At 50.8% G+C, this 25,504-nt stretch overlaps 1 protein-coding gene across 9 annotated transcripts in view; it reads right to left on the bottom strand.

Annotated features, from left to right (window-relative positions):
* Positions 1-25,504, bottom strand: part of DPF3 (double PHD fingers 3) — a 264,129-nt gene that overhangs the window by 73,425 nt on the left and 165,200 nt on the right. For 8 of the 9 annotated variants that reach the window (XM_040975349.1, XM_040975344.1, XM_040975345.1 and 5 more), the window contains exons 6-7: positions 16,632-16,710; positions 672-809 (exon numbers count right to left, since the gene is read on the bottom strand). In XM_040975349.1, coding sequence (XP_040831283.1) covers positions 672-809; positions 16,632-16,710 — 217 coding nt within the window. Of the gene's footprint in view, positions 1-671; positions 810-16,318; positions 16,361-16,631; positions 16,711-25,504 lie in introns of all 9 variants that reach the window. The other variant, XM_040975347.1, reaches the window with a different exon arrangement.

The raw sequence follows: 25,504 nt of genomic DNA, 5'->3' as shown, positions 1-25,504 counted from the left end.
GAAAGAAGTCAAGTGGTCACAGCTAAATCCCTTTTGGACTGCCCAACTTCTCACTGGAAGTTGAGGAAGGAAAGAAAGGATGGAAATGGATAAAGTCAACTCTTCTGGATCCTTCTGGATCTTCGGAGCCCAGCATCCCAAACAGCAGACCCAGACCCAGCATATTTGCCATTTGAGCACAGGGGCTCCAAGGGGCAGCACTGAGACAGGAAATGCATGCAAGGACTATGCCCTTTTAACAAAAAGCCTCACCAAGCCATGCAGAATCTCCTAAGGCTTGCTGGGCCAAGCAAACGTGCAGGATGCCTGTCCAGACAGATGCCCAGGGGCTGTGGCCCACTGAATTTAGCAGCTGGGAGTGGGCTGCTTCAAGCAGAGGACAAAGGGTGGTCTGTTTAATCCTGGATGGCAGCCAGGAAAGGACCATCCCCTTCTGCTGAGCGTTCACCTGCCCTGCCCTGCCCTGGGAGCAGAGCTGGGTATGTTGGGCTTACTCTGCTCCCTCTACGCCCCATGCTGGACTGAGCCACAGACAGCCCACTCTCCCTCCAGGACAGGGGGACCAACCCCTTAGATGCCACCATTGATGATGGAAAAGGTGATAAAAGGGGGGTGTCCCCCAACCTACCCTCCCATCCCCCACTAACCCAACCTAACCAAGGGGGACTCACGTCTGTGGTTCTCATTTCTGTGGTTGGGTGGGGACCGGGTCTCCTGGTCTTGGGCTTCATCCCCCTCTTCGCTGGCCAGGTGAGTGTGAGCGTAGTGGTAGCTGAGTCCGGGCCGGTTCTTGTAGCGCTTGCCGCAGACTAGAAGAAAGAGGAGAAAAAAGGGGGAAAGTGCCAATGTGAGCAATCTTGGCAGTGGCTGCAGTGGGTCCCTCTGGCAGGGGTTCTAGCCACCCTGAAGATGGGACACCTACCCCACTGCTGCTTCTCCAGAAAAGAAAACCCATTAAAGGGAATGGAGAGGTTAAGGGTCATGTGTGTGTGCTCACCACCACTTCCTAGCTGTGAGTCCCTGGGCAAGTCACAGAACCTGCCTGAGCTTCAGTTTCTGCAGAGAGAAAATGGAAGGGATCCTAGCACTTACCAGGCAGGGCTGCTGCACGCACTAACTTCACTTACAAAAGCACTAGCCACTTGCCTAGGGGGCAGCTGTTCCTGCCATGTAGCATCTGAAGGATTCTGCAAGTCTGTCCAGAGTCATGTCCCCTTGGCACAGACAGGCAAGCAAGCACAGCAAGGCTAAGTGATTTTCCTGGGAGTCACATAGCTAGTGGTGGCAGGGTGATGGACACCTAGCTATCCTGGGCTCCTGTGACAGTGCTCCATTCACCACAATGAAATGGCAGCAGAGAAGTCTTACATGGATCAGAGGCTGGCTGTGCCACTTCCATGTTCCTCTCCCACTACGGAAAGCAGGCAGCCTCGGGGAGCATGGCAGCACAGTCTGGGGGAGGTGCTCTCCAACAGGCCAGCCTGTGACAAAGGCAGCAAGCAGTGCCCAGGCAGCTTTATAGGGTTGTGAATAAATGGGGCAGTTGTGTGGTGGGCTGTTGGGCACCTGGGCAGCAGAAGGCTGGCTTGCATGACTGCAGTCCCTACTCTCAGCTCTGCCTACCCACTGACCACTCCCAAGAGTAGCACGCACTTCCCTGCTCTGTTGCATATTTGAGGGCTGCCAGTTCACACGGCCCTCCCTTCCCCTTGCACTGATGCTCATGCGCTACCTACGTGAGCACAGACGCTTCACAAGGTGGAAAAGCACAGACCACAGCACTGGGTCTGGCTTCAAGTCCCACCTGTGGTTTCCAGCCTTCTTCTGGGAGTCAGTTTTTGTTTTTCAATAACCAACCACTGGCAACCACAGATAACGGCATCTTTTCTCTCTGGTATTTATATAAACCATTTCATCTTTGCTTACTTCATTGGAAGAATTGCCAAGACAACATTTTAAAACAGCAAAAGCAAGGACCTCCTATTTTAATGAAGTTGGATTCATCATTTTACTATTTAGAATGATATATGCAGTTCATTTTTAGTCTTTATCAAATTTAAGTAGTTCCTCTCCTTCCTATTTTAGATTTTTATTATAGGAGACCTTTAACAACTGCTTGTCAGCACCTTCTAATAAATGCTTTCCTTTAGTTTGTTGATATGGGGAATGGTGTTGGTTTCCTAATATTTCACATTATGGAGTCATTCTTGCATTCTAAGAATGCATTCTGTTTGTTCAGGATATATTACTCACTTGATATACTGCTGCATTCTATTTGCTAATATCACATCTGTACTCAGATTTGAGATAGATCTGCAATGTTTACACAACCTTTTACTGGGTTTCAAGTTTATGGCAATTCTTTTTTTAAAAAAAAGATTTATTTTATATTTTTATTGGAAAGTCAGATATACAGAGAGGAGAAGAGACAGAGGAAGATCTTCCCTCTGATGAGTCACTCCCCAAGCAGTCTCAACAGAGCTGAGCTGATCCAAAACTAGGAGCCCAAAGTCTCCTCCAGGTCTCCCATGCGGGTGCAGGTCCCCAAGGCTTTGGGCCATCCTTGACTGCTTTCCCATGCCACAAGTAGGGAGCTGGATGGGAAGTAGGGCTGCCGAGATTAGAACTGGTGCCCATATGGGATTCCAGGGTGTTTAAGATGAGGACCTTAGCCACTAGGCTACTGTGCCAGGTCCATCTTCATGGTAATTCTGACTTTCAAAAAGGAAGAGTTTTGGGGTGTGAAATCACGTGAGGCATACACTGAGCCTATTCTTCTTATTTGAAAATGGTGATAATAAGCCTTACCGTCAAAGACAGAGGGAATATGAATGTCGTTCACATGCATATGGCACAGAAGTTCCACCAACATTAACAGGGGCACCAGCTGTGTTTGGCAAGTTCTAGGGGTGGACATTCCTGAAAGATGGACCTTGGCCCTTACCCTCGCACTATGGGGTCTGGCAATGGGTAGGACTTCCTTGAGAAGACAAAAGCCTGAGATTCAATTTGACATGCTAGCAACTACAAGTTCTAGGCCTGTAATTCCATTGCTTATTTGTATGACCCCTCACTCTCTCTCTCTCTCTCTCCAGTGCAAGCCTATAATTCCATTGCTTACTTCCATGGTACCTCTCTTTCCTACTCTCTCTTGTAAATATAACAATTATAAATACCATGGCCTATGCATCTCAACCCCAAGTGACTCAGGACGCAGGATCCAAAGACACCGCAGTGCAGTCTAGGGCCTGCCTGTGGCCTTTTCTATTGAACTTCCTAGATGATCTAAGGTCAATAAGCAGCAAATTAGGGGGGGGTCACCAGACATGAATTCACTTAGTCACCCCGCATACTGATGAGGAGAAAGGGTTGTTGATTAAAAGCAATTGCAGCCTCAGTATTCACCCCAGGTGGCCTCCGCAGAACTCCCCTTTAGGAACTCAAGTGTTTCACTTGTGCCATTTGTTACGTCCATCATCACTATTTTCCTGGATCTTAATAAGCAAATTTATTCCCACGAATACTCCAGAAGCTTGCCCTGGGACAACTCCACTGACAGGGAGCTCACTTCCCATCACAGCAGGCCTCTCTCCTGCAGACCCCTTGAATTCTGCATCTGTCTACACTGGCACACGTCCCTTAAGGACTGCCTTGGGTAGACTGCTTCATCCTGACATTCACAACAGCACTTTCTTGGCCTCCAGGCCCTCACAATATCTTTAGAACAACTCACTAAGTAGCTCACGGTCGGATGCGTTGTGGAAAAGTAAGGAGATGGGGAAAGAGCAGCCTGGAGAGTTGGATCCACCAATGTACATTCTATCTCTTCCTAACAGCTCTTAAGACCTACAAAGCCAAACCAAAGCATCCCCAAATACTGTTCAAAAAAGTCATTTATAGAGATTTTCAAACAGAAGGCCCTACACTAGCATCATCAACATCACTTAGCAACCCATTAGAGACCTGCACCCCTGCCCTACCATATCAGTGACTCAATTCCAGCAACCTGCATTTTAACTAACTGGATGAATCAGGAATTGTCACGAAACTGAAGTTTGAGAACCACTAAGCAAAAAGATTGAATATATTCAGGTTGGACTCTGCCCATCCCATGTCCACCTGTCTTTCTTGAGGGGTGGGCATGGCAGGTGAGGGCAGCAGGGAGAGCAGGAGCCACCCTGAGATCTGAAGTTTGGTCATTAGAAGAATTAGAACCTACTGCACATGGAGGTTCCATAACCCAGACTCCTTTAGGAAAAGTGCTTTCTGGCACCACCTGTAAGTTAACAGGTCACTTCTTCATCACCAGGTTTTCAATTCAAGAAATATTTATCATTAAACACATAAGTAATGTCCAGGTCTGTGGCAGCAGCAGAACAAAGAACAAATGCCCCTCAGCTCCTTGCAGGGGAAGAGAGGCACATGTAAACAAGCAGAAAGGGGGTGAGGCAGGTGCGGCCAGGAGAGCAGGTGCCTGTCAGGAGGGGCAGCAGATGGGCTGCAGGGAGGAAGGAGGGGATGGCTTCTCAGAGCAGGAGCCAGGTCCTACAGTGGGTGAGATGGGCTGGGCAACCCAAGTAACCCAGAGGAGACAAGGACATTCTGGGCACCAAAGCACAAGCATCTGGGGTTTCTACAGAACTGGAACAAAGGAGGGGAGAGTGTGAGTGTGAAGAGGGCTCACAAGCAGGGGAGGGGCAGGATGCCATCCTGAAAAGAGGGACTCAAGGGAGCATTTTATCCAGAGGCCCAACTTAACTGAGACTTCCACGTGAGAACACAGCTTAGGACTGCAGGCCAGGAGATGCACCTGAAGGTGGTGAGAGGTTTATTCTAACTTTCTATGGATGCAAGCTGGGGTATAAGAGAGGTTAAAAGGAGGATCTGGTGGTGAGAAGGCAAGGGGAAGCCAAGAAACACCCATGGTTTCCCTGGCTGTGTGCCATCTGGCCCTACGCATCTCTCCTGCCTCAGCTGACGTGACACTCCATTCCTCCCTCAGCTCTTGTGTACACTGCTCTTCTCATTTTAAAAACATGTTTCTGGAGACTAGGGGTTGTGGCGTAGCCTATTATGCTAACATCAGCAACAACAGCATTCCATGTTATCACCAGTTGGGAGCTGTAGCAGCTCCACCTCTGACCCAGCTCCCTACTAATACAAAGAGGGAAAACAGCAGAAAATGCCCCAAGTGCTTTCTCCCATGCTACCTATGTCAGAGATCAGGGCGGAGCTCCATGCTCCAGAATTCAGCCTGGACCAACCCTGGCCATTGCAGCCATTTGGGGAGTGAAGCAACATGTGGAAGACAGCCCTCGCATTCTGCCACCCTGTTAACATCTAACCACCCTCAGATTCCAGTTCATGCGTCCTTCACTAAGAAAGTGTTTCCAAGTGGAATGAGGACTCAGTTTTCTACCTCTCGCCATGAGGAATCCTAAGTACTATGTGGCTCTGCCACCAAGAGCCAACATGGCAGGTCCCATGCGTTTGTGCACGTGGCAACCCTGGTGGCCAAGGTGGCCCTGACCTGGTGGGCCGGGTGCCTGATGTCAGCTAAGAGAAGCAAGGAAGATGCCCATGTCCCCAAGTTGAACAAGAGGAAGAAAAACAAATTTTAAAAGGGAAAAGGAGGAGTTGGGTCCGGGCTTGTCTTCTCCTATTCCTGGAGCTTGGGAGGGAGGCTGGGATCTCAGAGGTAGCTGGCAGGGTGCTAATGGGGGCTTCAGGGCTGCAGGAGAGAAGCCCAGAGGGCAGGGAGAAAGAAAAGGCAGTGCAGTATTCATGCAGATGGGTGCAGGAGGAGAAACAGGTCTTTAAAAAGTTAAGAAACGCACAGGAGGGGGCAAAGCAAGCCCTCGGAGGAGAGGAATGGTCCAAGGTGACCTTGACAATGAGACCTCAACTCACAGCTACCAAAAGCTTGCCAAGGCTTCAAGCACTTTGACTCAGGGGAAGCCACATCCACATTTGAAAGGTGTGGAGACTGCGGGTCCAGAGGGAAGGGGCTGAAAAGAAACCACTGCAGCTGGCAATTAGAAGGCTGCCGTGGCCGGAAGGGAATCTGCTGCCTCAAGGAAGACAAGCACGGGGACAGCGGGCAAGGGCTCGCGAGGCCGACACGCCATTCATTCCTTCCTGCAGGGCTGGGGGCAGGGCTGCCAGGGAGCCTGTTTGTGTGTATCCGAACAGGAGACCCTACGCAGCTTCCCCAGGGCTGGGGTTCAAGCAGGAGGCAGCAGGAGGGAGGGAGGGTCAGGAGGACCCAGAGTTAATGGCGCAAGATGCCTGACCCTGAAATGAAACTTGTGACCCCAAGTCCTAGTCCTTCAAATGACTTCATCACAGAGTCAGGACTTCCAGGATTTATTCTGGTTGAATTACATCACAATCAGACCGCTGTGTCTCCATGGAAAGAAATGCATTGGAAACCTTGCTCTGACTGGCTCAGAGATGAAGAAAAGGCAGAGCTGTTTCACCTTCGAGATGTAATCGGAGCTTTCTGGCATGCCATGCATGATAGACCAGCCTTATGGGCCAGTAACCCGGGCCTTCAGACAAGGTCCCTGAGTGCAGAAGAGTCCAGAGTTGGCTTGCGGACTTGAAATTCTCCATGTTTACCCACCAAGAGGACCCCTGGCTTTCATCTTGGGAGGGAGACTGGGGGTGAAGACCTGGGACTAAGCCACTTCACAGCAGGCCACCTGGTAGCACTAGATTCGCTGAGGCGGACTGCACTGAGCTAGGAGTGAAAGGCCCTCCTCAGACAACCTTGACCTCGGCCGGAGCAGTGTAGCTGCTCAGGTGTTGCTGTTCCTACAAGGTCAACTACCCAGCCCTACTTCAGGGTCAATGCTGCCCTCCAAGAGATCAGCAACTGTAATGGGCACATGGGTAGGAGCATCTGAATAACCTGGATTCGAATCCCAGCTCTGCCACCGCCTGCCCATGTGATCCTGAGGAAGGCTGCTAAGTCGCTCTAGAACTCAGGGCTGATGGGGACAGCACAGCGGTCTGACAGCAGTGGGTGAGACGTGGGACTCTCGTCAAGTCGTGGCCGTCGTCAGCTGTCATCGATGCCATCACCATCAATGTGGCACATCAGCCTGGCAGGGGCAAAGAAGGCTGGGAGGAGGTTTCAGTCATTTCCCCTCTGAAGTCTGGGTGGCAGAGTTGCAGGAAGAAAAGGGTGGGGAACGAAACGCTCTGAAAATAAAGCCCTGGCACCATCTGCTCTCCTTTTATCATGTCAGCAATCTCATTCTGGAAATATCTGTCGCTGGGACTCAGGCTGAGCCCCGAGCCTGCCGAAGCATGCAGAGGGGACTGCGGCCCCGTCTTCCCGCGCCTGGCCCCTTCTCCCCAGGGCCAGCTTCTTGGCGTCACGCGCCCGCCTCCCAGGCCCCTGGGACCAGTCAGCCCTTGCCTGGGCTCAACCTCGGGTCCTTCCTTTCACCTTGGCAAGTGGGCACCTGAATGTTGTGTTGCTGGCACGGCATGTGCATGGAGAGTAGCGGCTGTGACAGGAAGGGAGGTCCAGCCTGCTTCCCTCCATCTCCTTCCCCCTGGGGCAGACCCATCTGTCAGGCTGCAAGAGCAGTGTTTGCCTGCCTCCCCAGCCACCGCCAGCCCCAGCGTGGCCATGCAGGACCACGAATGCCTTTGGAGCGCCTCCTCCGCCCCCCCCCCCCAAGGATTCCCAGCAAGCCCCCTCTGTGCCCTCCTTGATCCTACCCCCACTCAGCTCTAGGACTGGGCTGGGACTGGGGAAAGGATGGCAGGCAGAGGGGGAGGGGAGCTGCTGGGACAGTTTGCGTGAACAAAGCCGGCTGCAGCAGACAGAATCCTTCCTGCCGGGGAGAAGCGGCCGCCTTCCCCACTGATAACTTAATGACTCTGGCACATTTTCATCAGCCCAACTTGGAGCACACAGTGGGGATCGGAGCCAGTGGTTTCCCAGCGACTGAAAGCAATTACGGGATGAGCGTCCGAGACACAAAGCTGGGGCCTCGGGACTTGCCGGCCACATCTCATTCCCGGTTCGGCACCAAGGCACTCACATGCAGCCCCTAGCGCCTGTCACCTGCCTGTGCCTCCATTGTCCTCCCTCCCAACAAACGGGCAAATATGACATTCCTCCACACAATCACCAATGCTCACTTTACAAATGAGGAAACAGAGTTCGAGGGTGCTAATTCCCCAAAGGCAGAGGCAGGATTTGAACTTGGGTCTGTCTCTGAAGCCCATGGTTTCTTGAGCTTCACTGAGCCCTCCTCGACACCCTCAGCGCCTGGGGCTAGCTTCACGCTTCTTACTCTTCTTCTGCTCCCAGGGGAATCTGGCCAGGGAAGGAGGTGTGGTCAGGAGAAGGGCTGGCCTAGGAAGCAAGGAGCAAGCATTCGAGTTACCCTAGACCCTGATTCTGGGTGCCTAGCGCAGAAATGCAGGAACCCACACAACCAGAGCCTCCAATGCATTGATGGGAACTGTCCCACCCTGCTAGGCAGGGTCACAGAATGACAGTGACCCCAGGGCCAGTTCACTTGCTCTGTAACCTTAGGTCAGTTACTCCATCAATTTCCTCATCTGTGAAATGGGCACAAGGATGGTTTGCACACCCTCCAGGTGTTGTGAGAACAGAATGTGCTTGTCCTTGCGTACTGCTTACCAGAATGTAGGGCACATGACTGCTGTTTGGCCAGCATGAGCCGCTTTGGAGCATTCCTTCCACCTTATCAGCTTCCCTCCACCCTGATGGCTCCACAGCAAGGTTCCCGGCTTCAGTGTGAAAGGAAGGTTTCTTTCTTCATTTGGTACAACGACAATAACCACTTGTTGAGAATCTCTCTGAACCAGGCTCTGGACTGATTTGTTTCACCCTGAACCCTCGTGGAAACCCTCTGAGGTTCATGTCTGTCCTCATCTGTCAAAAAAGCGAAGGCTCGGTGTGGATGCTTGGCATGGCAGTTAAGACTCTCTTAGCCCCTAGTAAAATGCCTGGGTTCCAGTCCCAGCTGTGGCCTTTATTCCAGTTTCCCATTCATGGACACCCTGGCAAGCAGCAAGCAGTAATTCAAACACTTGGGTCCCTGCCACTCATATGAACAATTTAGGTTTTTAAGTTCCAGGCTCCCAGCTTTGGCCTGACCCAACCCTGGCGGATGAGGGCACTAGAGCAGTAAACTAGCAGATGCTAGATCTCTGTGTCAGCTCTCTCAAGCTCTGTCTACCTTTCAAAAATAGAGAAACTGAGATTCAGAGAAGTTTCAGGACTGACCTGAAGTCATGTGTTAACAAAGTCAAACCCTGGCTTCTAATTCCTGAACCATATTCTTCCCATCCTGGTCCCTTACAGGACGGTAGTTTCCATCCCTTAGTCTAGTGAGTCCTACATTAGCATGGTCTCAGTTAGCTTAAGGCAGAAAATATACTTCCTGTTTTCATCTTACAATAGAAACAGTGTTGATAACCATCATGCACACATATGGGGTGGGGAAAAGGAAAAGTCAAAACTCTGACCCCAAAAGCAGGAAGCTTGTCAGTGCATTCTTTGGGGAGTCTGCCTCTCATGTCTGGATGAGGATGGGCACAACGGCTGCCTGGGCTGTGCATGGGTCAAGTGGGGACTGCAGCCCATCCAGCCTGGCTCTTCGCCCTCACCTGTGGCCCACCCCTTTCCACCTGCAGAGTCAGTCCCAATCCGAGTCTCCCTGGGGCAGGAGCACCCATTGGACTTCACTGCCCATTGCCCTGCCATCTCCCCCGTCTGCCAGACCCCCTACCCTTTTACAACAGCCCAAGGACCCAAATACAAGACATTAAGTCATCACTGCCACCTCCCTCCCTCCTCTTCCTATACCCTGCTTCTTATCCATCACCCTCCTACCTGGTTCTTTGGATCTTTGTCTCACTCTTTTTGTGTGCCTGGGCCATTCCATTCCTGCTGCCACCACCCCCAGCCTTAACCACTTCCCTTAAATGACCTCTCAGTCAGCCACTGGGCTTTAGGTTCCCATCCTCCAATATCTCATCTCACAGATGGACCTTTCCAGAAAGATCTCTGGGACAGTCATGAGTAACCATTGATCACATGGCCAATCTCTAGACAATCCATTCTGATGTTCCCAGCAGCCCTTATCCAGCTGTTAAGCCCCAGGTTCTCAGCCCGTTCCCTTCGCTTTGACCACCAGATCCACCTTCATACCTGGCTCACACAACCTGCATCTCCCTCCCCAGCTGGTCATCCCACTGCCAGTGCTGGATCCACTTGTAAGTTGACCATGACACGGCCCCAGCCCTCAGAAGGCTCAAAGTCCAGCCACAGGAACAGCAAATGGGACAAATGGTCACCAGACAATGTAGACAGGAGCCCAGGTCAGGGAAAACGCAAGGCACCAACCAAGATTAGGTGGGGGTGAGGGACCGTGTGTGTGTGTGTGTATACGTGCACGCACTGGGGGTGGGGGAGGTTTAGGGAGAGAGAGATCGATGGCTGGGATCAAATGCTGGCTCTCCACGGATTCACTGTGTGACCTCAGGAAATTTAATTAACCCCTCTGCTCTCCAGTGTTCTTATCTTCAGGGTGGAGAGGCACACAGCATCCAGCTCCTGGCAATTTTGCAAGGGTTAAACGGAGCACAGAAATGAGGCTCACAGAACATTCCTGGCCCACACTGTATGTCGGCACACTTGAATCATTCCTGTTATTACCTCTTCCTCCCACCCCCTACTGCCTTCCATCCCTGGAGTTGGGAATCCACTTATTCCTCATCCATGGTGATGGTGGGCGGGAGGAGAGGTCTCTGGCATACCAGGGAGAAGTCTGATGCAGCAGCCGCCACTCCCCCACCAATGCCCTGGCCATGCCCTCCCCTGTTCCTATTGCACTCACTGTCAGCTCAGTCAAGACCACCTGTCCCTGAGTTATCTGCTTGTGTGATGTCAGCCCAACTGCCCCAAACACACTGAGGAGGGAATGAAGCGGCAGCTGAAGGAGGAACATACTCTAGGAGCATGCGCCATGGGCAAGCCCATTCTGACACACGTGACCACTCTTAGCGTGCCCAGCCACAGCCCATCACACTGCTCACCCGAGGAAAGGGAGACATGTAGCAGCAACACGGCTCCCTCCAAGCCCCGAAGAACAGGCAGCAGAGACACAAGCTGTCCGCACCTGTTCTAACCCTGCTCTCCTTCGCCTGGGCACCTGAGCAATGCCCCTCCATCCTCTAGACGCCCACTCCAATCTGGAAGAAAGAGAAGCCACAGGCTGAGCACCAGACCCTTGGACCTCGCAATTCTGCTTCTAGGAAACAAAAAATTGTTCTGCAATGATGGGGCAATGGTGTTTTCTAACAGTGAACACTTTATAAGCTAAGCATCTAACAAGTAGCATGCTGACTGAGCAAACTGGGATAGAAACATCCACACAATGGAACACGACATAGCCCTTAAAGTGGGGTCAGGAGAATGCATTTATTGGGGCCCATGTTGTAGCATAGAGGGTTGAGCTGTCGCCGGTACACTGGCATCTTACACTGTCAGTGGTTCATGTCCTGGCTGCTCCATTTCCAATCTAGCTCCTTGCTAATGGTCTGGGAAAGGCAGTGGAAGCTGGGCCAAGGACTTGGGTCCTTGTACCCATGTGGGAGACCAGGATGAAGCTGCTGGATCCTGGCTTTGGCCCAACCCACTTCCAATTATTGCAGCCATCTAAGGAGACCCGGTACCTAACAAAGGGGGACATACGTGCCTCAGCTACCTTGGGGTGAAATCACAGATGGCCCTGGCCCCTCCATGTCATTAGCCCAACCCATTCTTCCCACAGGATAACAGATGTCAGAGCAGGAAGGGACCCTAGATTCTACTCCAACATACCCCAATCCTGGTTCTTTCTAGAAGGTAGGTAACAGGGCAAACAATGGAAAGCATGATTTGGGGGAAAGGCATGAGAACTGAAGTTGTCACCCCTGCAGCCCTGGAGTAGAGGCGCCTGGACATGACTCAGAGGTGAGTCATGCCCCGGCTTCTCTCTTGCCTTTTATCTCTACTCCAAGCCCAGTGCTTTCATTTGGGGGTGGGAGAGGTCTGATTTTAACAGAGTTAAATTTAAAAGCCTCGAAAGCTCTGTCCCACTCTGCCTCGGCTCTAATTACTACCTGGCTCCTGCATGCTGTGCACTGACAAGGAAAAGCTGCCTGTTAGAAGCAGCCAGGGTACCCCCCCTTCATCTACCATAAATAAGGGGTGCTAACTCCTAGAGCAAGCTCAGCCCTCCATGCTCTGCAGAACCAAACTCTGGGGTTTGTCCAGGAGATGTCCTGAGATGTGTAAGCTCTGGAACTAGAGAAATTTCCAGAACTGCTGCATGAACTTAGCTGAGCCTCTTCACTCCTCTGAGCCTCCTTTCTTTACAAGAATGTGAGGGCAACTAGCCCTGTGACCCTAGGCCAGGGCAGGGACTGGAAGAGATGATCTGGAAAGCGCTTGTTGTACATGGTGTGCAACCCAATCACGGGATTGGTTACCGTGATTCAGAAAAAAAATATTAATGTCATAAATCACTGCCATCATGGCCAGTACAAGGGCAGGTACATGCAAATGGACAGGACTCAACAGACAAAGCATTCTCCCTGACCACCATCCCATCACCACCACCTTCTCTTCTGTGACACTGCAGGGACAGAGAGCACAAGGAAAGTAGGTGCCTCATCAGGATCTGCCCCAGCAACACTAACAGAATAACCCCACAAGGGGAGCGGTTGGGAAGAAAAGAGAACAATGCTTGACTTTTAAAACCTCCCAGGAGTCCCGTCTCCATTTACCATCTCACCTACAAAATGGGCCTGGGGGATGCTATGTGCAGGCCTCAAGATGGATTCAAATCAAGCACTGAGCTGAGGAGTTTCCCATCAATGCAGAAAGAGCTAGAAAGGAAAGACTGAAAAGAGAGCAACTGCAACAGTGATTTAGGCCAGTGGCAATCTGCCTGCCAATTCCTGAAGATCCAAGGACTTCCAGATGCAAACAGCTCCCTCCACAGTCAGAGGCCACAGCCCCTGGGCTTGTAGGAAGTAGACCAGTCATTCTCACAAGTCTGTATTCCTATGACTTCCACTGACACATCCCAGCAGCTTTCAAGACTGCAGGCTCCTGGGCCCACCCACTGGGGATTTAGACACAACAAAGCTGATGTGAGGCCCAGGAATCTGCATTCTAACAACCATCTAGCTAATTTCTACTCCAGCTCCACACGCTGACCCATGGCCTTTCCCCATTAAATCTGATGTTGGGACTTTGTTGGTGGGTGACAAACCCTGATCTTGAGACTGAGAGAAACTCAAAGAGAAGAAACAGAACTTGAATCCTTGCAGGATAACAAATACAGACTGGTGACTTATTGGAAAATGAAGGATTTATATACACACCCACCACAGACTACATAACAAATAAACTACATTCCGATGATTTCCTGTTCTTCAGATGGAATAAATTCAGTGGTTGGGTGAAAAGTTAACAAGTAAACTATGATTTGAAATCAGTGGCTAAGTTAATGTTTCACTGACCCATACTGAAAGGGATGCATGGACCAGGGACACAGCGGGACTCCTGCAAGAGGGGCTTCAAAGAGTTCACGGAAAGACAGAATTCCAAAACCACATGCACTTCCCATGCACTTCACAAACCCCGCCCCTGCTAGTTCAGAATGTGTGTCAGGAAGGGTTGAATAGAATCACACCTGGAACACAGCCTACTGCCATGTCCCATCAACCCAGAGAGAGGTGCTAAGGTCTAAAGTGACTGAGTGCTTTGGTAAACAACCTGAAAGGTGGAGTGAATTATTCCATCCAACCACACACGATATGGAGATGGCATGGCTCACCAGTCTGCAGTGAATGGTACTGAGTCACATATCACTGCCCTTGCTTATAGAGTCTCAGTAGGGCCAAATGGCAAGGGACTGAAGGAAGCAGGAGTAACCAGGTGCATGGGTGGAAAAGAGCAGACGCCAAGAGGCACTGAGGCCAGGGCCAGCCTGCATGTGTGGGGAGCCAGCAAGGCAGTGCACAGTCCTTCTTTTCGCCCTAGAGAGATTCCTGTGTTTAGGGCTGAGGTGTAGGCTAATCAAGGCAATGCATCTGTAGTTCTTTGACTCTGGCTTTCAGTGGGAGGACTGAACCTCAGTGAAGACCTGGAAGGGTGCCACAGGGGTAGGCTTGGAACCCTGGATCAACCCAAAATACACAGGAGGTGAAGGAAGTCTCCTGACAGTGCAAAATGCTGAATGTGCCTATTTACTGGGAGAAAGATGCACACAAGACAAAAGGGTCCTGGTGGAGAGAATGGTCCCAGGTCCCGTTAGGGAAAACAATCACTCAAAGCACAGCTGGAATCGTGCAAGAAAGGGCAGCCTATGGTAACATCATCCCGGGGGACAACCAAGGGGACAAGCAGACACCTCTGCACTTAGGATGCATTAGAGATTATTAAAAGCATCCCTTGCCCAGTCTGGTGATGTGGGGGGAGGGGAGAGTGGACCTGGTGACCTCTCCAAAGGTCATGTCTGTCCCCAAGGATCACAAGTCTGAAGGGCACCAGATAAAAATAAAGTCTATTAATCACTGAGCTGCCACACAGTGTCCTAGGGGAGCCGGAACAGAGAAGGGCGGTCTACGCGGCCCTTGTTCTGCTGAGGGAGGAAGGAGGCAGCACATGCGTGGACAGAGCCGAGGAGAGCGGCACAGAGACTTCTAGAAAGCCAGCATCAGCCTGACATGAGGTAAGCAGGAGGAGGAAGAAACCCTGTGGGCAGGAAGCAGGAAAGGGCAAATGGCATTACAAGTCCCCAAAGCCAGGAGATGCACAGCAGAGGGCTTGTGGCGAGTCAGGAGCATGGAGGGGAGAGAGCCTTTTGTGTAGAAAGAGGGGAGATAGGGGGAGGGAGCCACCAATGAGGGTTACTCCAGTGGAGTCCATCTACCAGGAGACAGATATCAAAGACGCAGGAGCCATGGACACACAGAGTGTGTCTGGGAAAGCATGGGATCATTACTGGAAGCCATGGAGACAGAGGGAAAAGTAATTGCAAGGGTCGCAATGGCAGAAAACCACACAGTGAGCACCAGGGCTTTTCGGAAAAGGTGAACAGAACAGCAATGCCCCCGGTCCCCACAGCTGCTGGCACTCTAGACACATGGGCTCCTCCAGCCAGATGCAGTGGGAAAGCCTACTTCGTGGGCACCCCAAGACCCTTCCGGCCCACACTCCAGGACCCTCCTCCCCTGGATGATGATGGTATTTGGGCTTCCACATGCCAGAACAAAACCACATCCTTTACAGGAAGCAAGGTTCAGGCCAAAGCAGGTGCCTCCTGGAACTGCACAGAGGCATGCCCACTCCTCACCCTCAGGGTACTGATGCTGCCTGAAGGAGTCATCTCAGGATTGTCACCAGCACTTGTGTGTTAAGCAGCCAAATGGGGGCCATGGAATTGGATTTCTTTTGGCAAAATGCTCTCCAATCAATCATCACCCCATCAGGCACAGAATAACTTCTTAAAATCAAAAGAGGCCAGTGAAGAGCGAGAAAAAAGGCACCACCTGCAGAATTGCTCCCTGCACACACACGCGCACACACGCGCACACACACACACACACACAGGGTGTGACACTTTGTGACTCTCAGAACACACTCCAAGCTCTCTCCCTATCTTCACAGTGACTGTGACCCTGAGCAAGGCAAGATGGATGGGGGGGGCACCCCAGGCACCACCACCACGCTAAGGTCCTGCCTCAGCTGTTTTGCAACCATTCTCACTACTGCATTGCGACAGGGCACTGTGCCCACAGAGAAAATGAAGACAGGAAGGAAAGACAGTTCAGAAGGTGGGCTTGAGGGCTGCTCTCGACAAGGAAGGAGCAGATGGCACCTGAGACAGTGAGAAGATCAGGAGGTTGAGGAATCCAAAAGCCGCTGCCCTCCACCCAGGCAGGGGAGAGACAAGAGCTGCTGCTTGGTGTAAACCTCCCCAAGCTGAAGGTTTTCCCAGGTGCACCTGCTATTGGGCCACCCACCACTCCCCGCCCTCGGCTCCCTCTGCTATACTGCCTGTACACCCTACCCCCAAAATGCTGCTGTCAGAAGATGTTTCTGAGGCAAACAAGAAAGATGGGCGAAGGATGGAGGGCTGTTTATTAGAGTAAGTCACTGGCACAGAAAGATTCATGACTCGCCTTACCTAGGACAGGAGACACACACAGAGAAAGAGCAAGAGAGGAAATTAAGGGAAACAAATGAGAAGCCACAAGAGCCAAGTACCTTTGTCAGAGGGCTGTGAGTTATGCTTTTGTTTGTGACTTTCTGAAACACAAGAGGACATGGAGGAGGAATCCTGGAGACAGACAGAGTGGAAGCGGGAGAGCTAGGCAGAAGGCACCACCAGACAGAGAAGGCCAGCAAGCCCGGTGGGGCTGGCACTGCTCACGTGCAGTCCCCTGGGGTGTAGCTATGGCAGCGGTACAAGGTGCAGGCAGCCATGCTAGGGTACAGCCCCAGGAAGCAGCAGCAGGTGGGCCCCAGGCTGGTGGCCCATGACAGGGGGCAGTGGTGGGGTCCAGCCGTTTGTACTTACTGTCACAGACGTAAGGTTTGTCGTGGTCTTCCTGAGAGGTGACATCGTGCCTCCTCCTGCCACCCGCAGAGCCACGAGCCTGGGGAGACATTGGAGCAAAGAGGTGCGTGTTGTTATGGCACACTCGCTACCGGTGCCCAGCATGTCCTTCTGTGAAACCACATGTGAGAATGCGGCCCAGAATTTCCCTCGCCATCTCCATCACACCCTGTGTGCCAAGGCCAATCCATTTTACATGTAAAGAAACCAAGGCCATGAAGGACTACACCACTGTAGTAAAATTGGGAAAATCTATTGGGGAGTTGGAGTTTGCGGGGGGCGGGGGGGAGGAATCCCAGCCTACATGAAACTGTACCTCATAATTCAAAATTCAAAATAAAAATATATTAAAAAAAAAAAAGAAATCAACGCCCAGGGAGGCGAGGTAACTTGTCCCCACATAATTCAATGACTCGACCTGAATCTTCTCACCAAGCCTTCACAACTCTGTAGAGCTATGTGCATCATGATCCTTATTTTGGAGATCGGGGGCTCAGGTAAGCCAGAAGGCAAATCACTTTCCAAGGTCACTGGCCTACCAACTGCATGACCCATGCTTGGGGACAGCCCAATCAAGAGGCCGCATCCACTCAGTTCCCCTACCTACCCCCATGGCTAGCAGGGCTGCTGTACGTAGTGCTATAAGCATAGCCTGAAGATGCTAGCCCTTGCCTGCTGATGTCCTGGCTCAGCAGCTGATGGGCTTGCTGAAGAGCAGGTTCTGATGGGGACAACAGGTATCACTGCCACCCTCAGCCCAGCTGCCCGGGTCCCAGCCCCGTCCAACTGCATCAGGGAGCTCCTCCCCCACCCCCCACACACACTTGGCCTACAGGGTAGGGGTGGGTTTCAGGGATAGCCTGCCCTTGACTTGACAACACCAGCTTATGTGTCTGGTCTGACAAACATCCATGTGACCTGGGCGGTGGGAGAACAGTGAGCTCTGACCTTCAGAGCTGGAGAGGGCCAGAGAGGCTGCGGGCAGCACCAGGCCTGCAGCTGCAACAGCATCAGCAAGCTTATTTTTAGAGCTCGGCTAGTCCCCTGCCACTAGCATGGGTGGCATCCAGGCCTGCCCCAAGTCATTCTGTGATACCAACTGGCAGCAAAGCCCCACCCATGAAGGAACCTGTAGGGTGCTGGAACCAGTGAGGGATGGGCAGCTGACGTGAAATAAGAGCAGCCTGGGAGTAGGAGACCCTGTAGTCAGTGGCCAAGCCTAGAAACTCACAGGAACAGATATTCCTGTGCATGCCCTCATGCACACACAGCACACAACACACACATACACAATACATAGAGCAAGCACATAAGCACAATACACAACACACACAATACACACCATAAACAGTACACAGTACACCCAACACATACAGGACATACAAAACGCACATTAAACACTCTCACAGTGCATGCACAAATTATACTCATAACACAATACACATAGCACACACCACACAATATACAAAACACATACACAGGAGACATCACAACAGAAAGGCCTAGGATGTGCACACAAACACACAACACACATACAACAGACAAAATACACACAAATATTCTCACAGAATATAGCACACATATGCCGAGGACATTTAGACACACATTTTGCTGTCAACATCACCTGCAGGGTGACCGCCCCACCCCCTCCTAGGCTGGCTGCTCTCCGCAAGACACTGCAGAACCCCACCCCTCCCCCCTGCAGGCTGGCAGCCAGCAGCCTGCCTCCCCTTGCCCTCATTACTCAGAGGTGACCCCAAGAGGGAGCTGGGAGACACAGGCAGCCACCCCAGGCAGCGCCAGGCCTGGTGTGGGGGCTCATGATGGTCATCCTGAGCTGCCCACCTGCCCTGACCCGGGCTGGCTCACTGCCTGCAGCCTTGTCACAGCCGCCCAGGAGCAGGTGAAAGCAAGTCAAGCAGATGACAAGGAGGACACACAGGCACAGGGAAGGGGCTCCGGAGACTAAAAATATCTCCAGGGAGAAGAGGCGGAGTCGTGTGCAACTGCAGGAGCCAACAGGGCAGGGGGGCTGTGCCCAGCGCCAGGCCCTCATCTCCCTTGGCAGGGCTGGCCAGCAGGCTGCCCACACACTTACTGTGCCTCGGTTTCCTCACTGCAAATGGTGACTGTGGGCTAAAGGCCACTTAGGGGGACATGCTACAGACTTCTGGAGGCAGGAGCATTTCTAGGCTTAGAGACTCCAAAATCCCACTTAGCCTCCTTTGAGAAGCCCTTCCTGATTACTCACCCCTCTCTGCTGTTCTCTTCCCCCACCCTGATTTATACATCAACACAGCATTTAGTCTTGCCTGTCATCATGTTATACCAGTGCCTATACACTTTTGGACTATCTGTCCATCTCACCTGGGGTTTGCGGGAGACCTGTTTGGGCCGCCACTTTTCTCTGAAGCTGGTGCAGAGCTGGCCACACAGACATTTGCTAAAATTTGTCAAATAAGTGGGCTGATCCATCAGGCCAGCAGTGAGTCAACAGCCTCTGGTTCCTTGCCCTGCCTCTCTATACCCAATGTCACAGTCTCTCCTAGCAGACACTTTCCCTGTCCACATTGGCCCCGACCCCAGACTCCTGAGCCTCTGGGAGAATCCACCAGCTGGGGGCAGAGGGGTTCTCACCATCTGCACAGCCCAGCTCAACCCACCCAGCACGACAATCAGGTACTCAGACCACGGGACAGGAGCCCCTGGCCAGTCGCTCCTTCTGCATTCATTCACTGCCACTTTCAGCCAAGGACGACTCTTATCACACAAGAACGACCTAGGGATAACCGCAGGTTCATCCTATGCTCATGCTAGGTCCACATCTTCCTTTCCTTTCAGGATTTACGTATTTGTTTGAAATGCAGACTTACAGAAACAGAATGGGAAATGGAGTGGAGAAAAAAAAAAAAAGAAATGGAGTGAGAGAGAGACAGAGATCTTCCATCAGTTGGTTCACTCTCAAATGGTTGTCAACAGCCAGGCTGGGCCAGGCCACAACTAGAGACCAGGAGTTTCATCCGGATCTCCCACATGGGTGTAGCGGTCCTGCATGTGGCCCAAGATTTGCTGTTTTCCCAGGTGCCTTAGCAGGGAACTGGGCCAGACGAGGAGAAACCAGTGCCCCTAGGGGATGCCAGCATCACAGGCAGCAGCTTTATCCACTACACCACAGTGCTGTCCCTACAAATGACTTGTAACTGAACCCTGTGCCAGGCCAGCCTCTCCTCTGCCCTGCCTGCCCGCATCTGACCAACCTATGCCCTTTAAAACAAGAATTACCTGACAGGAAGAGTGTCAGGAAGGGTGGGGATGAGGACCAGACAGGGAGAGAGAGATTCTCCCACTACTGGGTCACTCCCTAAATGACAGAACACCAAGAGCTGACCTCAGGCCAAGCCAGGAGCCTGGAACTCCACCTGGACTCCCATGTGGGTGGCAGGTGGCCCAAGGCCCATGTTCTGCTGCCTTCCCAGGTGCATTAGCAGTGAGCTGGCGCTCACATGGGATGCTGATGTTGCAGGAGTAGCTCAACCTACTGCCCTACCGTGGCCCCCGATTCATGCTTTAACGTCGAAGAATCTTCCTCTTGCTACAGGACGGGCTAAAAAGAGCCTCAGCTTTCAAATCAGAGAGGGATGTGGGTTGAAACCATGTGGGTATTGAGGACAAGTTGCCTCTCTCAGCCTTGGTTCGCTCAGCTATCTAATGGGCACAGCAACACCTTGAATGCTGAGTTGTGGAGAGCATGAGAGCTCAGAGGTGTGAAACCACAGAGGACAGCTCCAAGTTCACAGGAAGTACTCAGGGAGTTATGCTCCCCTTGCCCATACTGATTCTGTCTCCTCTGAATTATCTTTGCATGTGGGTGGGGCACAGTCAGAATCCAGCTGTTTTCTCATTTTATCGTAACGAAAGTAGTAATTTCAGAATAGTAATAAACTTTATTTACCCTTTTACTCATTCTATCACAAACATATTATGGCGTTTTCCAGAAGCTATATGATGTGTGATGATACCTTGCTGTATGTTTATATATTTGTAAGGTTTTGTGGTTAAAACATCATTTAGATACCTGCAGTCTATCCAATGTAAGAGTGTCTGGGTTTGAATCTGAGTCTCACTCCCAATTCCAGCTTCCTGCTGATGTGCATGCTAAGAGTCAGCAGGCAAGAGCTCCAGGACTTGGGTCTTTACCATCCACACAGGAGATTCGTGCTGATCCTGCCTCCTGGCTTTAGGCTGGCACAATTCCTGCTGCCATTGTGAGCATTTGGGAAGTGAACCAGCAGATGGAAGATCTTCTTTCTCAAATAAATTTAATAATTTATTTTTTCTCTCTCAATTTCTAATACAGCAAAAAAATCACTAGTGCTGTGACTATAAGTGGTTATAACCAGAACAGCCTTTGAGGGCTCTCAGTAATTTTCAAGAATGTAGGGAATTCCTGAGCCCAAAAACTTGAGAACCACAGTTCCACACTCTTGGGGGGTCAGGTCAGGAGCACTGGGAGCTTATATTAACAAGGCCAGAATTTAGTCTTCACCCCACCCCCAGACCCGCTGCATCCAAATTTGCACCTTAACATGATCGCTAGCTGCCTCTTCTGTGCATCCAAGTTTGAGAAACACCGGACTACACTATGGCCCAGCAACAACTATTCCTCCTGATTGATTGATAATACCCACTTGTATGACTCACAAGAATTCCGTGAATTTTTAAGAGCATTGCTTTCTTGGATCAAGTTACCATGGATACAATTATGTTGCATCTGCATTTCACTCACTCCTCAGGGAACACCCATTGGAGAGAGCTATTCCTTTTGCTCGCAGCTTAGAATAACTAGTCTCTCTCTTACTGGGCGCTAAAATTTGGCTGGGTGTTTATACTCCCATTTGGCTGAAAAAGAAACTGAGGCCCAAAGTACTTACAAAGTTTGGCCAAGGTCCCAGAGGTGATTATGATCTACCCTATGTATAGCAGGGGGTAGAGCTAGGATTTGAACTCACAGGGTCTAAACTGAAATAAAACAGAGCCTGTTCTTATCATCACTACCTTATCCCCAGCCTCCTCAATCAGCAAAGCCCAGGGTTCAAGGAGCAGATTCAATTTCAGTCCATCCAGGGTAGCATGTGGGCCCCCGAAGTCCTAACTAGCTCTCAGGTGATATTGGTATCCCATTCCAGGGACCACCCCCAGAGGTGTCACTGTCCCCCACACCCAGTCCTGATAACAGTCATGGGTGCACTGGTCAGCGGCCAGCAACAGATGGGCTATGCCACATTAAGAAGTACCAAGACATCTTAACAGAGGCTATGGGCAAGGTAGCATCACACACTTAGTCAGTACAAATAGGCTCACCCACACCCTTCTGGATCCTTCCATGGCTCTTGCCATAACTGACAGGCAGGTGCACAGTGTTCCTATATAACAATGAGCTATTAGCTGTGGCTATACCAGCAACAGGTGGACCCCATGCTAGTCTACAGTCTATCCAGCCCCTTGCTGTGTGCAGGCATTTGCTTAGCTTCCCTAAAGTAGAAATATGATTTTCCCTTCTTTTTTCCATCATTCCATTACTTATTCATCAAGCTGGTCACTGGCTACATGCTACAAGCGTAATTGTGCAAAAAGCCCTACTGAATCCTAGCTTCCTCCTTACTAGGCTATGTGATCTTGAAGAAGTTCCCTACCTCTCTAGGAGTGGTGACATCAACGTATGGAAATGAAAGAAGAAATTCTAGTCAAAAGAAATATTATATAGGCCTGGATATATATATATATATATATATATATATATATATATATATATGTATGTATGTATGTATGTATTTTTTTTAAAAGAAAACGTGATTTTAACCTTTTCATTTGAGAGGTAGAGAGATGAGGAGAGATCTCCCATACCCTACTCACTCCCTAAATGCCCCCAACAGTCATGGCTGGAAGTCAGTCCACATCTCAGATGTAACTAATTTTAGTGTTTAATTTAGCCCAATAAATGTGCAAAATGTCATCTTAAATTTGGCTCAATGTAAAAAGGAATAATACGACACCCTGCATTCCTTTTCTCTACTAAGTCTTCAAAATCCAGTGTGTATTTTACATTACAGCAGGTGCAGTTTGGACTAGTCATGTTTGGAAGACCCAAGGGACTGCATGTGGCCAGTGGCCATCAGAGTGGACAGTGTAGAAATGCAGCATAGAGCAAAAGCCACAGGGCACAAAGTCATAACCATCTAGGAAGATCTCTTGCTGCAACGAGCCCATCACGTGGCCCAGTTTGTACTTCAGTGCAATCAGCTGCTGCCACCATTGCCAATGTCCTCAACAGGGAAGGCACCAGGCTTGTGGTCACTAGCTGCCAAGTTCAACCCCGTAAGTTTGCGGTGCAAGTAGAAAGTGGGGAAGCCAACCATCTTCCACCACCTACCTGCTTTCAGTGTTCTGGGTGGTGAGCGGACGGCATGGACACTGGGCTGGAGGAGGCATGCTACCCTGGGGGTTCACACCAGACCCAGAATTCTGGCCTCTCAGTTCTCCTGTCGCCATGGAATCAGACAGTCGCTATTGTGTAACTCCCCACCCCCAAGGAAAGGATAGGTCTAGGCAAGCTCGTGAGCAGCTGTGAAAATCATTCAGTGACAACTTGATGGAAAACCTTGGGAGGCAGGGATCAGAACAAATCCGCTGGTCCATTAAAAAAATTTTTTTTGAGAGATAACATTTTTTTTTTTTTGCTTACGTAAAAGTCAAAGGCTTATGCTACACCAAATAGCTAAAGTACAAAGGACTCTCCACTCATCAGTTTTAACACCACTGAAAAGCACAGCAGTAGGTAATTCGACCAGTCCTTCCAAGACCCCTATCATAATGTGGGAGACCCAGTTGGAGCTCCTAAATCTTGGACTTGGCTTGGCCCAGCCCTGGCAGGTAAGGCCATTTGGGGAGTGAATCAACAGACAGATGTCATCTCCTCTACCTTCCCCCAGTTTCTCCCTCTCCTCCCACCCATTTCTAATGAATGAATGAATTTTGTTTTTAAAAGTTCACGAAACAGGGGCCTGAAGCAAAGACTCAGAGGCAAAAATCCTTGCCTTGCACACATTAAAATCCCACAGGTGCACCAGTTTGTGTCCTGGCTACTTCACTTCCCATCCAGCTACCTACTGGTAGCCTGGAAAAGCAGTAGAGGATTGCCCAAAGCCTTGGGATTCTGCACCCACATGGGAGACCCAGAAGAGGCTCCTGGTTTCAGATCAGTTCAGCTCTGGCCATTGCGGCCACTTGGGGAGTGAACCAGCAAACGGAGTATCTCTCTCTCTGTGAATCTGCCTTTCCAGTAAAACAAATCAATCTTAAAAAGAAAGAAAGAAAGAAAGAAAAGTTCTTGAAACACATAGTACAAAGAAAAAAAACTCTTTGTACCACAATACTAAACATGACTACCCCACCCGATCTAGAACAACGAGAAACTATGACATGAACAACTCAGGTTCTTTAACGTGGAGGGAGAGGGGAAAATGTGTGTCTAGAAGCAGTAGTCTGTGGAATAAAAGAGATGCAAGTTTTAAACAAGCCAATAACAAAAAGGCATTCAAAAAAAATCAGAGGGAAGTAATCAGGAAATGGATCTTAAGCAACAAAATAATTGCTATTTTTATTGGGAATAATAGTCCGATATCTGTTAGAGACAAATAGTGAGAACTATGCCAGTTAAGTGATAAAGTACTTAGAACTCATTTTCAAATATTGCAGGAAAGAAAATCAAACACAAATCAATTTAAAAAGAACAGAAAAGAACAGAGAAAACAAGGAAGTTAATGACGGCTCTACACAGGTGCCCTGTCAGAAAGCGACCCTGCACACACAGACTCCAGCCCCTTCCAACAGGGGGAGGAGGCACCTGAGCACTCAGTGGGCATGCCACCCTTGCCTGGGGACTTGCTTAAAACAAATGTAAGGGGGTGGGTTGTATGTTGTAGCTGGCGACGCCCCCACTGAGAACTCTAGCACCCCCAGTCAGAGTGCCTGGGATCCAGTCCCAGCTACTCTGCTGGTGATGCAACTTCCTGCTAATCTCTACCTTTGGAGGCAGTAGATGATGGCTCAAGAACCTGAATTCCCTGGCCATCTGGAGTTCCTGCCCATCTGAGTCCCTCCTGGTCCTCGGCTTGTCCCTGGTTCAGCCCCAGCTATTGAGGGCATCTGGTAGCGAACCAACAAGTGAACGAATGATCTTCCTCTTGCTCTGCCTTTCAAACAAATATTTTTTTCTTAATGGATTTTAAGACCACTTCAATCCAAACTTCTGAAGCACGAGTCCTGGTACTCTGCCCTTGCATGGTTCCCTGGATGGCAGGGAAGGCTGCCACAGTTATGGAATCCAACCCACAGAGCACTCAGGACTAACCTGACTCCTTGGGAGAGGAGGGGTTGTGCCTAGAGCCTGAGGGAACCCAGTCCCAGGGCCTGTGAGAGTCTGGTTTCTGGTGGGAGGTGGCAGTTCCTTGCTGTGGGTCCCATTGTACCTGGTTCCTGACCCATGCCCTTGTAGACTCTGAGAGCTGATCTGACGTGGAATACAAGGACTCTGGAAGCCCAACCTGCAAGCCTGGATGCACCCCCCAGGCCTGGCCCTTCCCCTGCAGGAATGACCCTGGTATCATTCCTCCTGCTGGGCCTGTCCTCTAGGCTGTAACCTCTCCCTTGCCCCACTCCAGAAGCACTCCTTGGGAGAGAGCAGCTGGAGCCCCATGCATCCCAGCAGCAACTCCCCCCTGTACGGGGAAGCACACCCCAAACCCACTGTCCCCACCCTATTCTCCCAGGGCCGT

Source organism: Ochotona curzoniae, unplaced genomic scaffold, assembly GCF_017591425.1.
Source record: "Ochotona curzoniae isolate NIBS_2020 unplaced genomic scaffold, NIBS_Ocur_1.0 contig_2688, whole genome shotgun sequence".
Classification (NCBI taxonomy): domain Eukaryota; kingdom Metazoa; phylum Chordata; class Mammalia; order Lagomorpha; family Ochotonidae; genus Ochotona; species Ochotona curzoniae.
The sequence above is the reverse complement of the archived record's forward strand: the minus strand, read 5'-3'. Positions and strand labels throughout refer to the sequence as shown.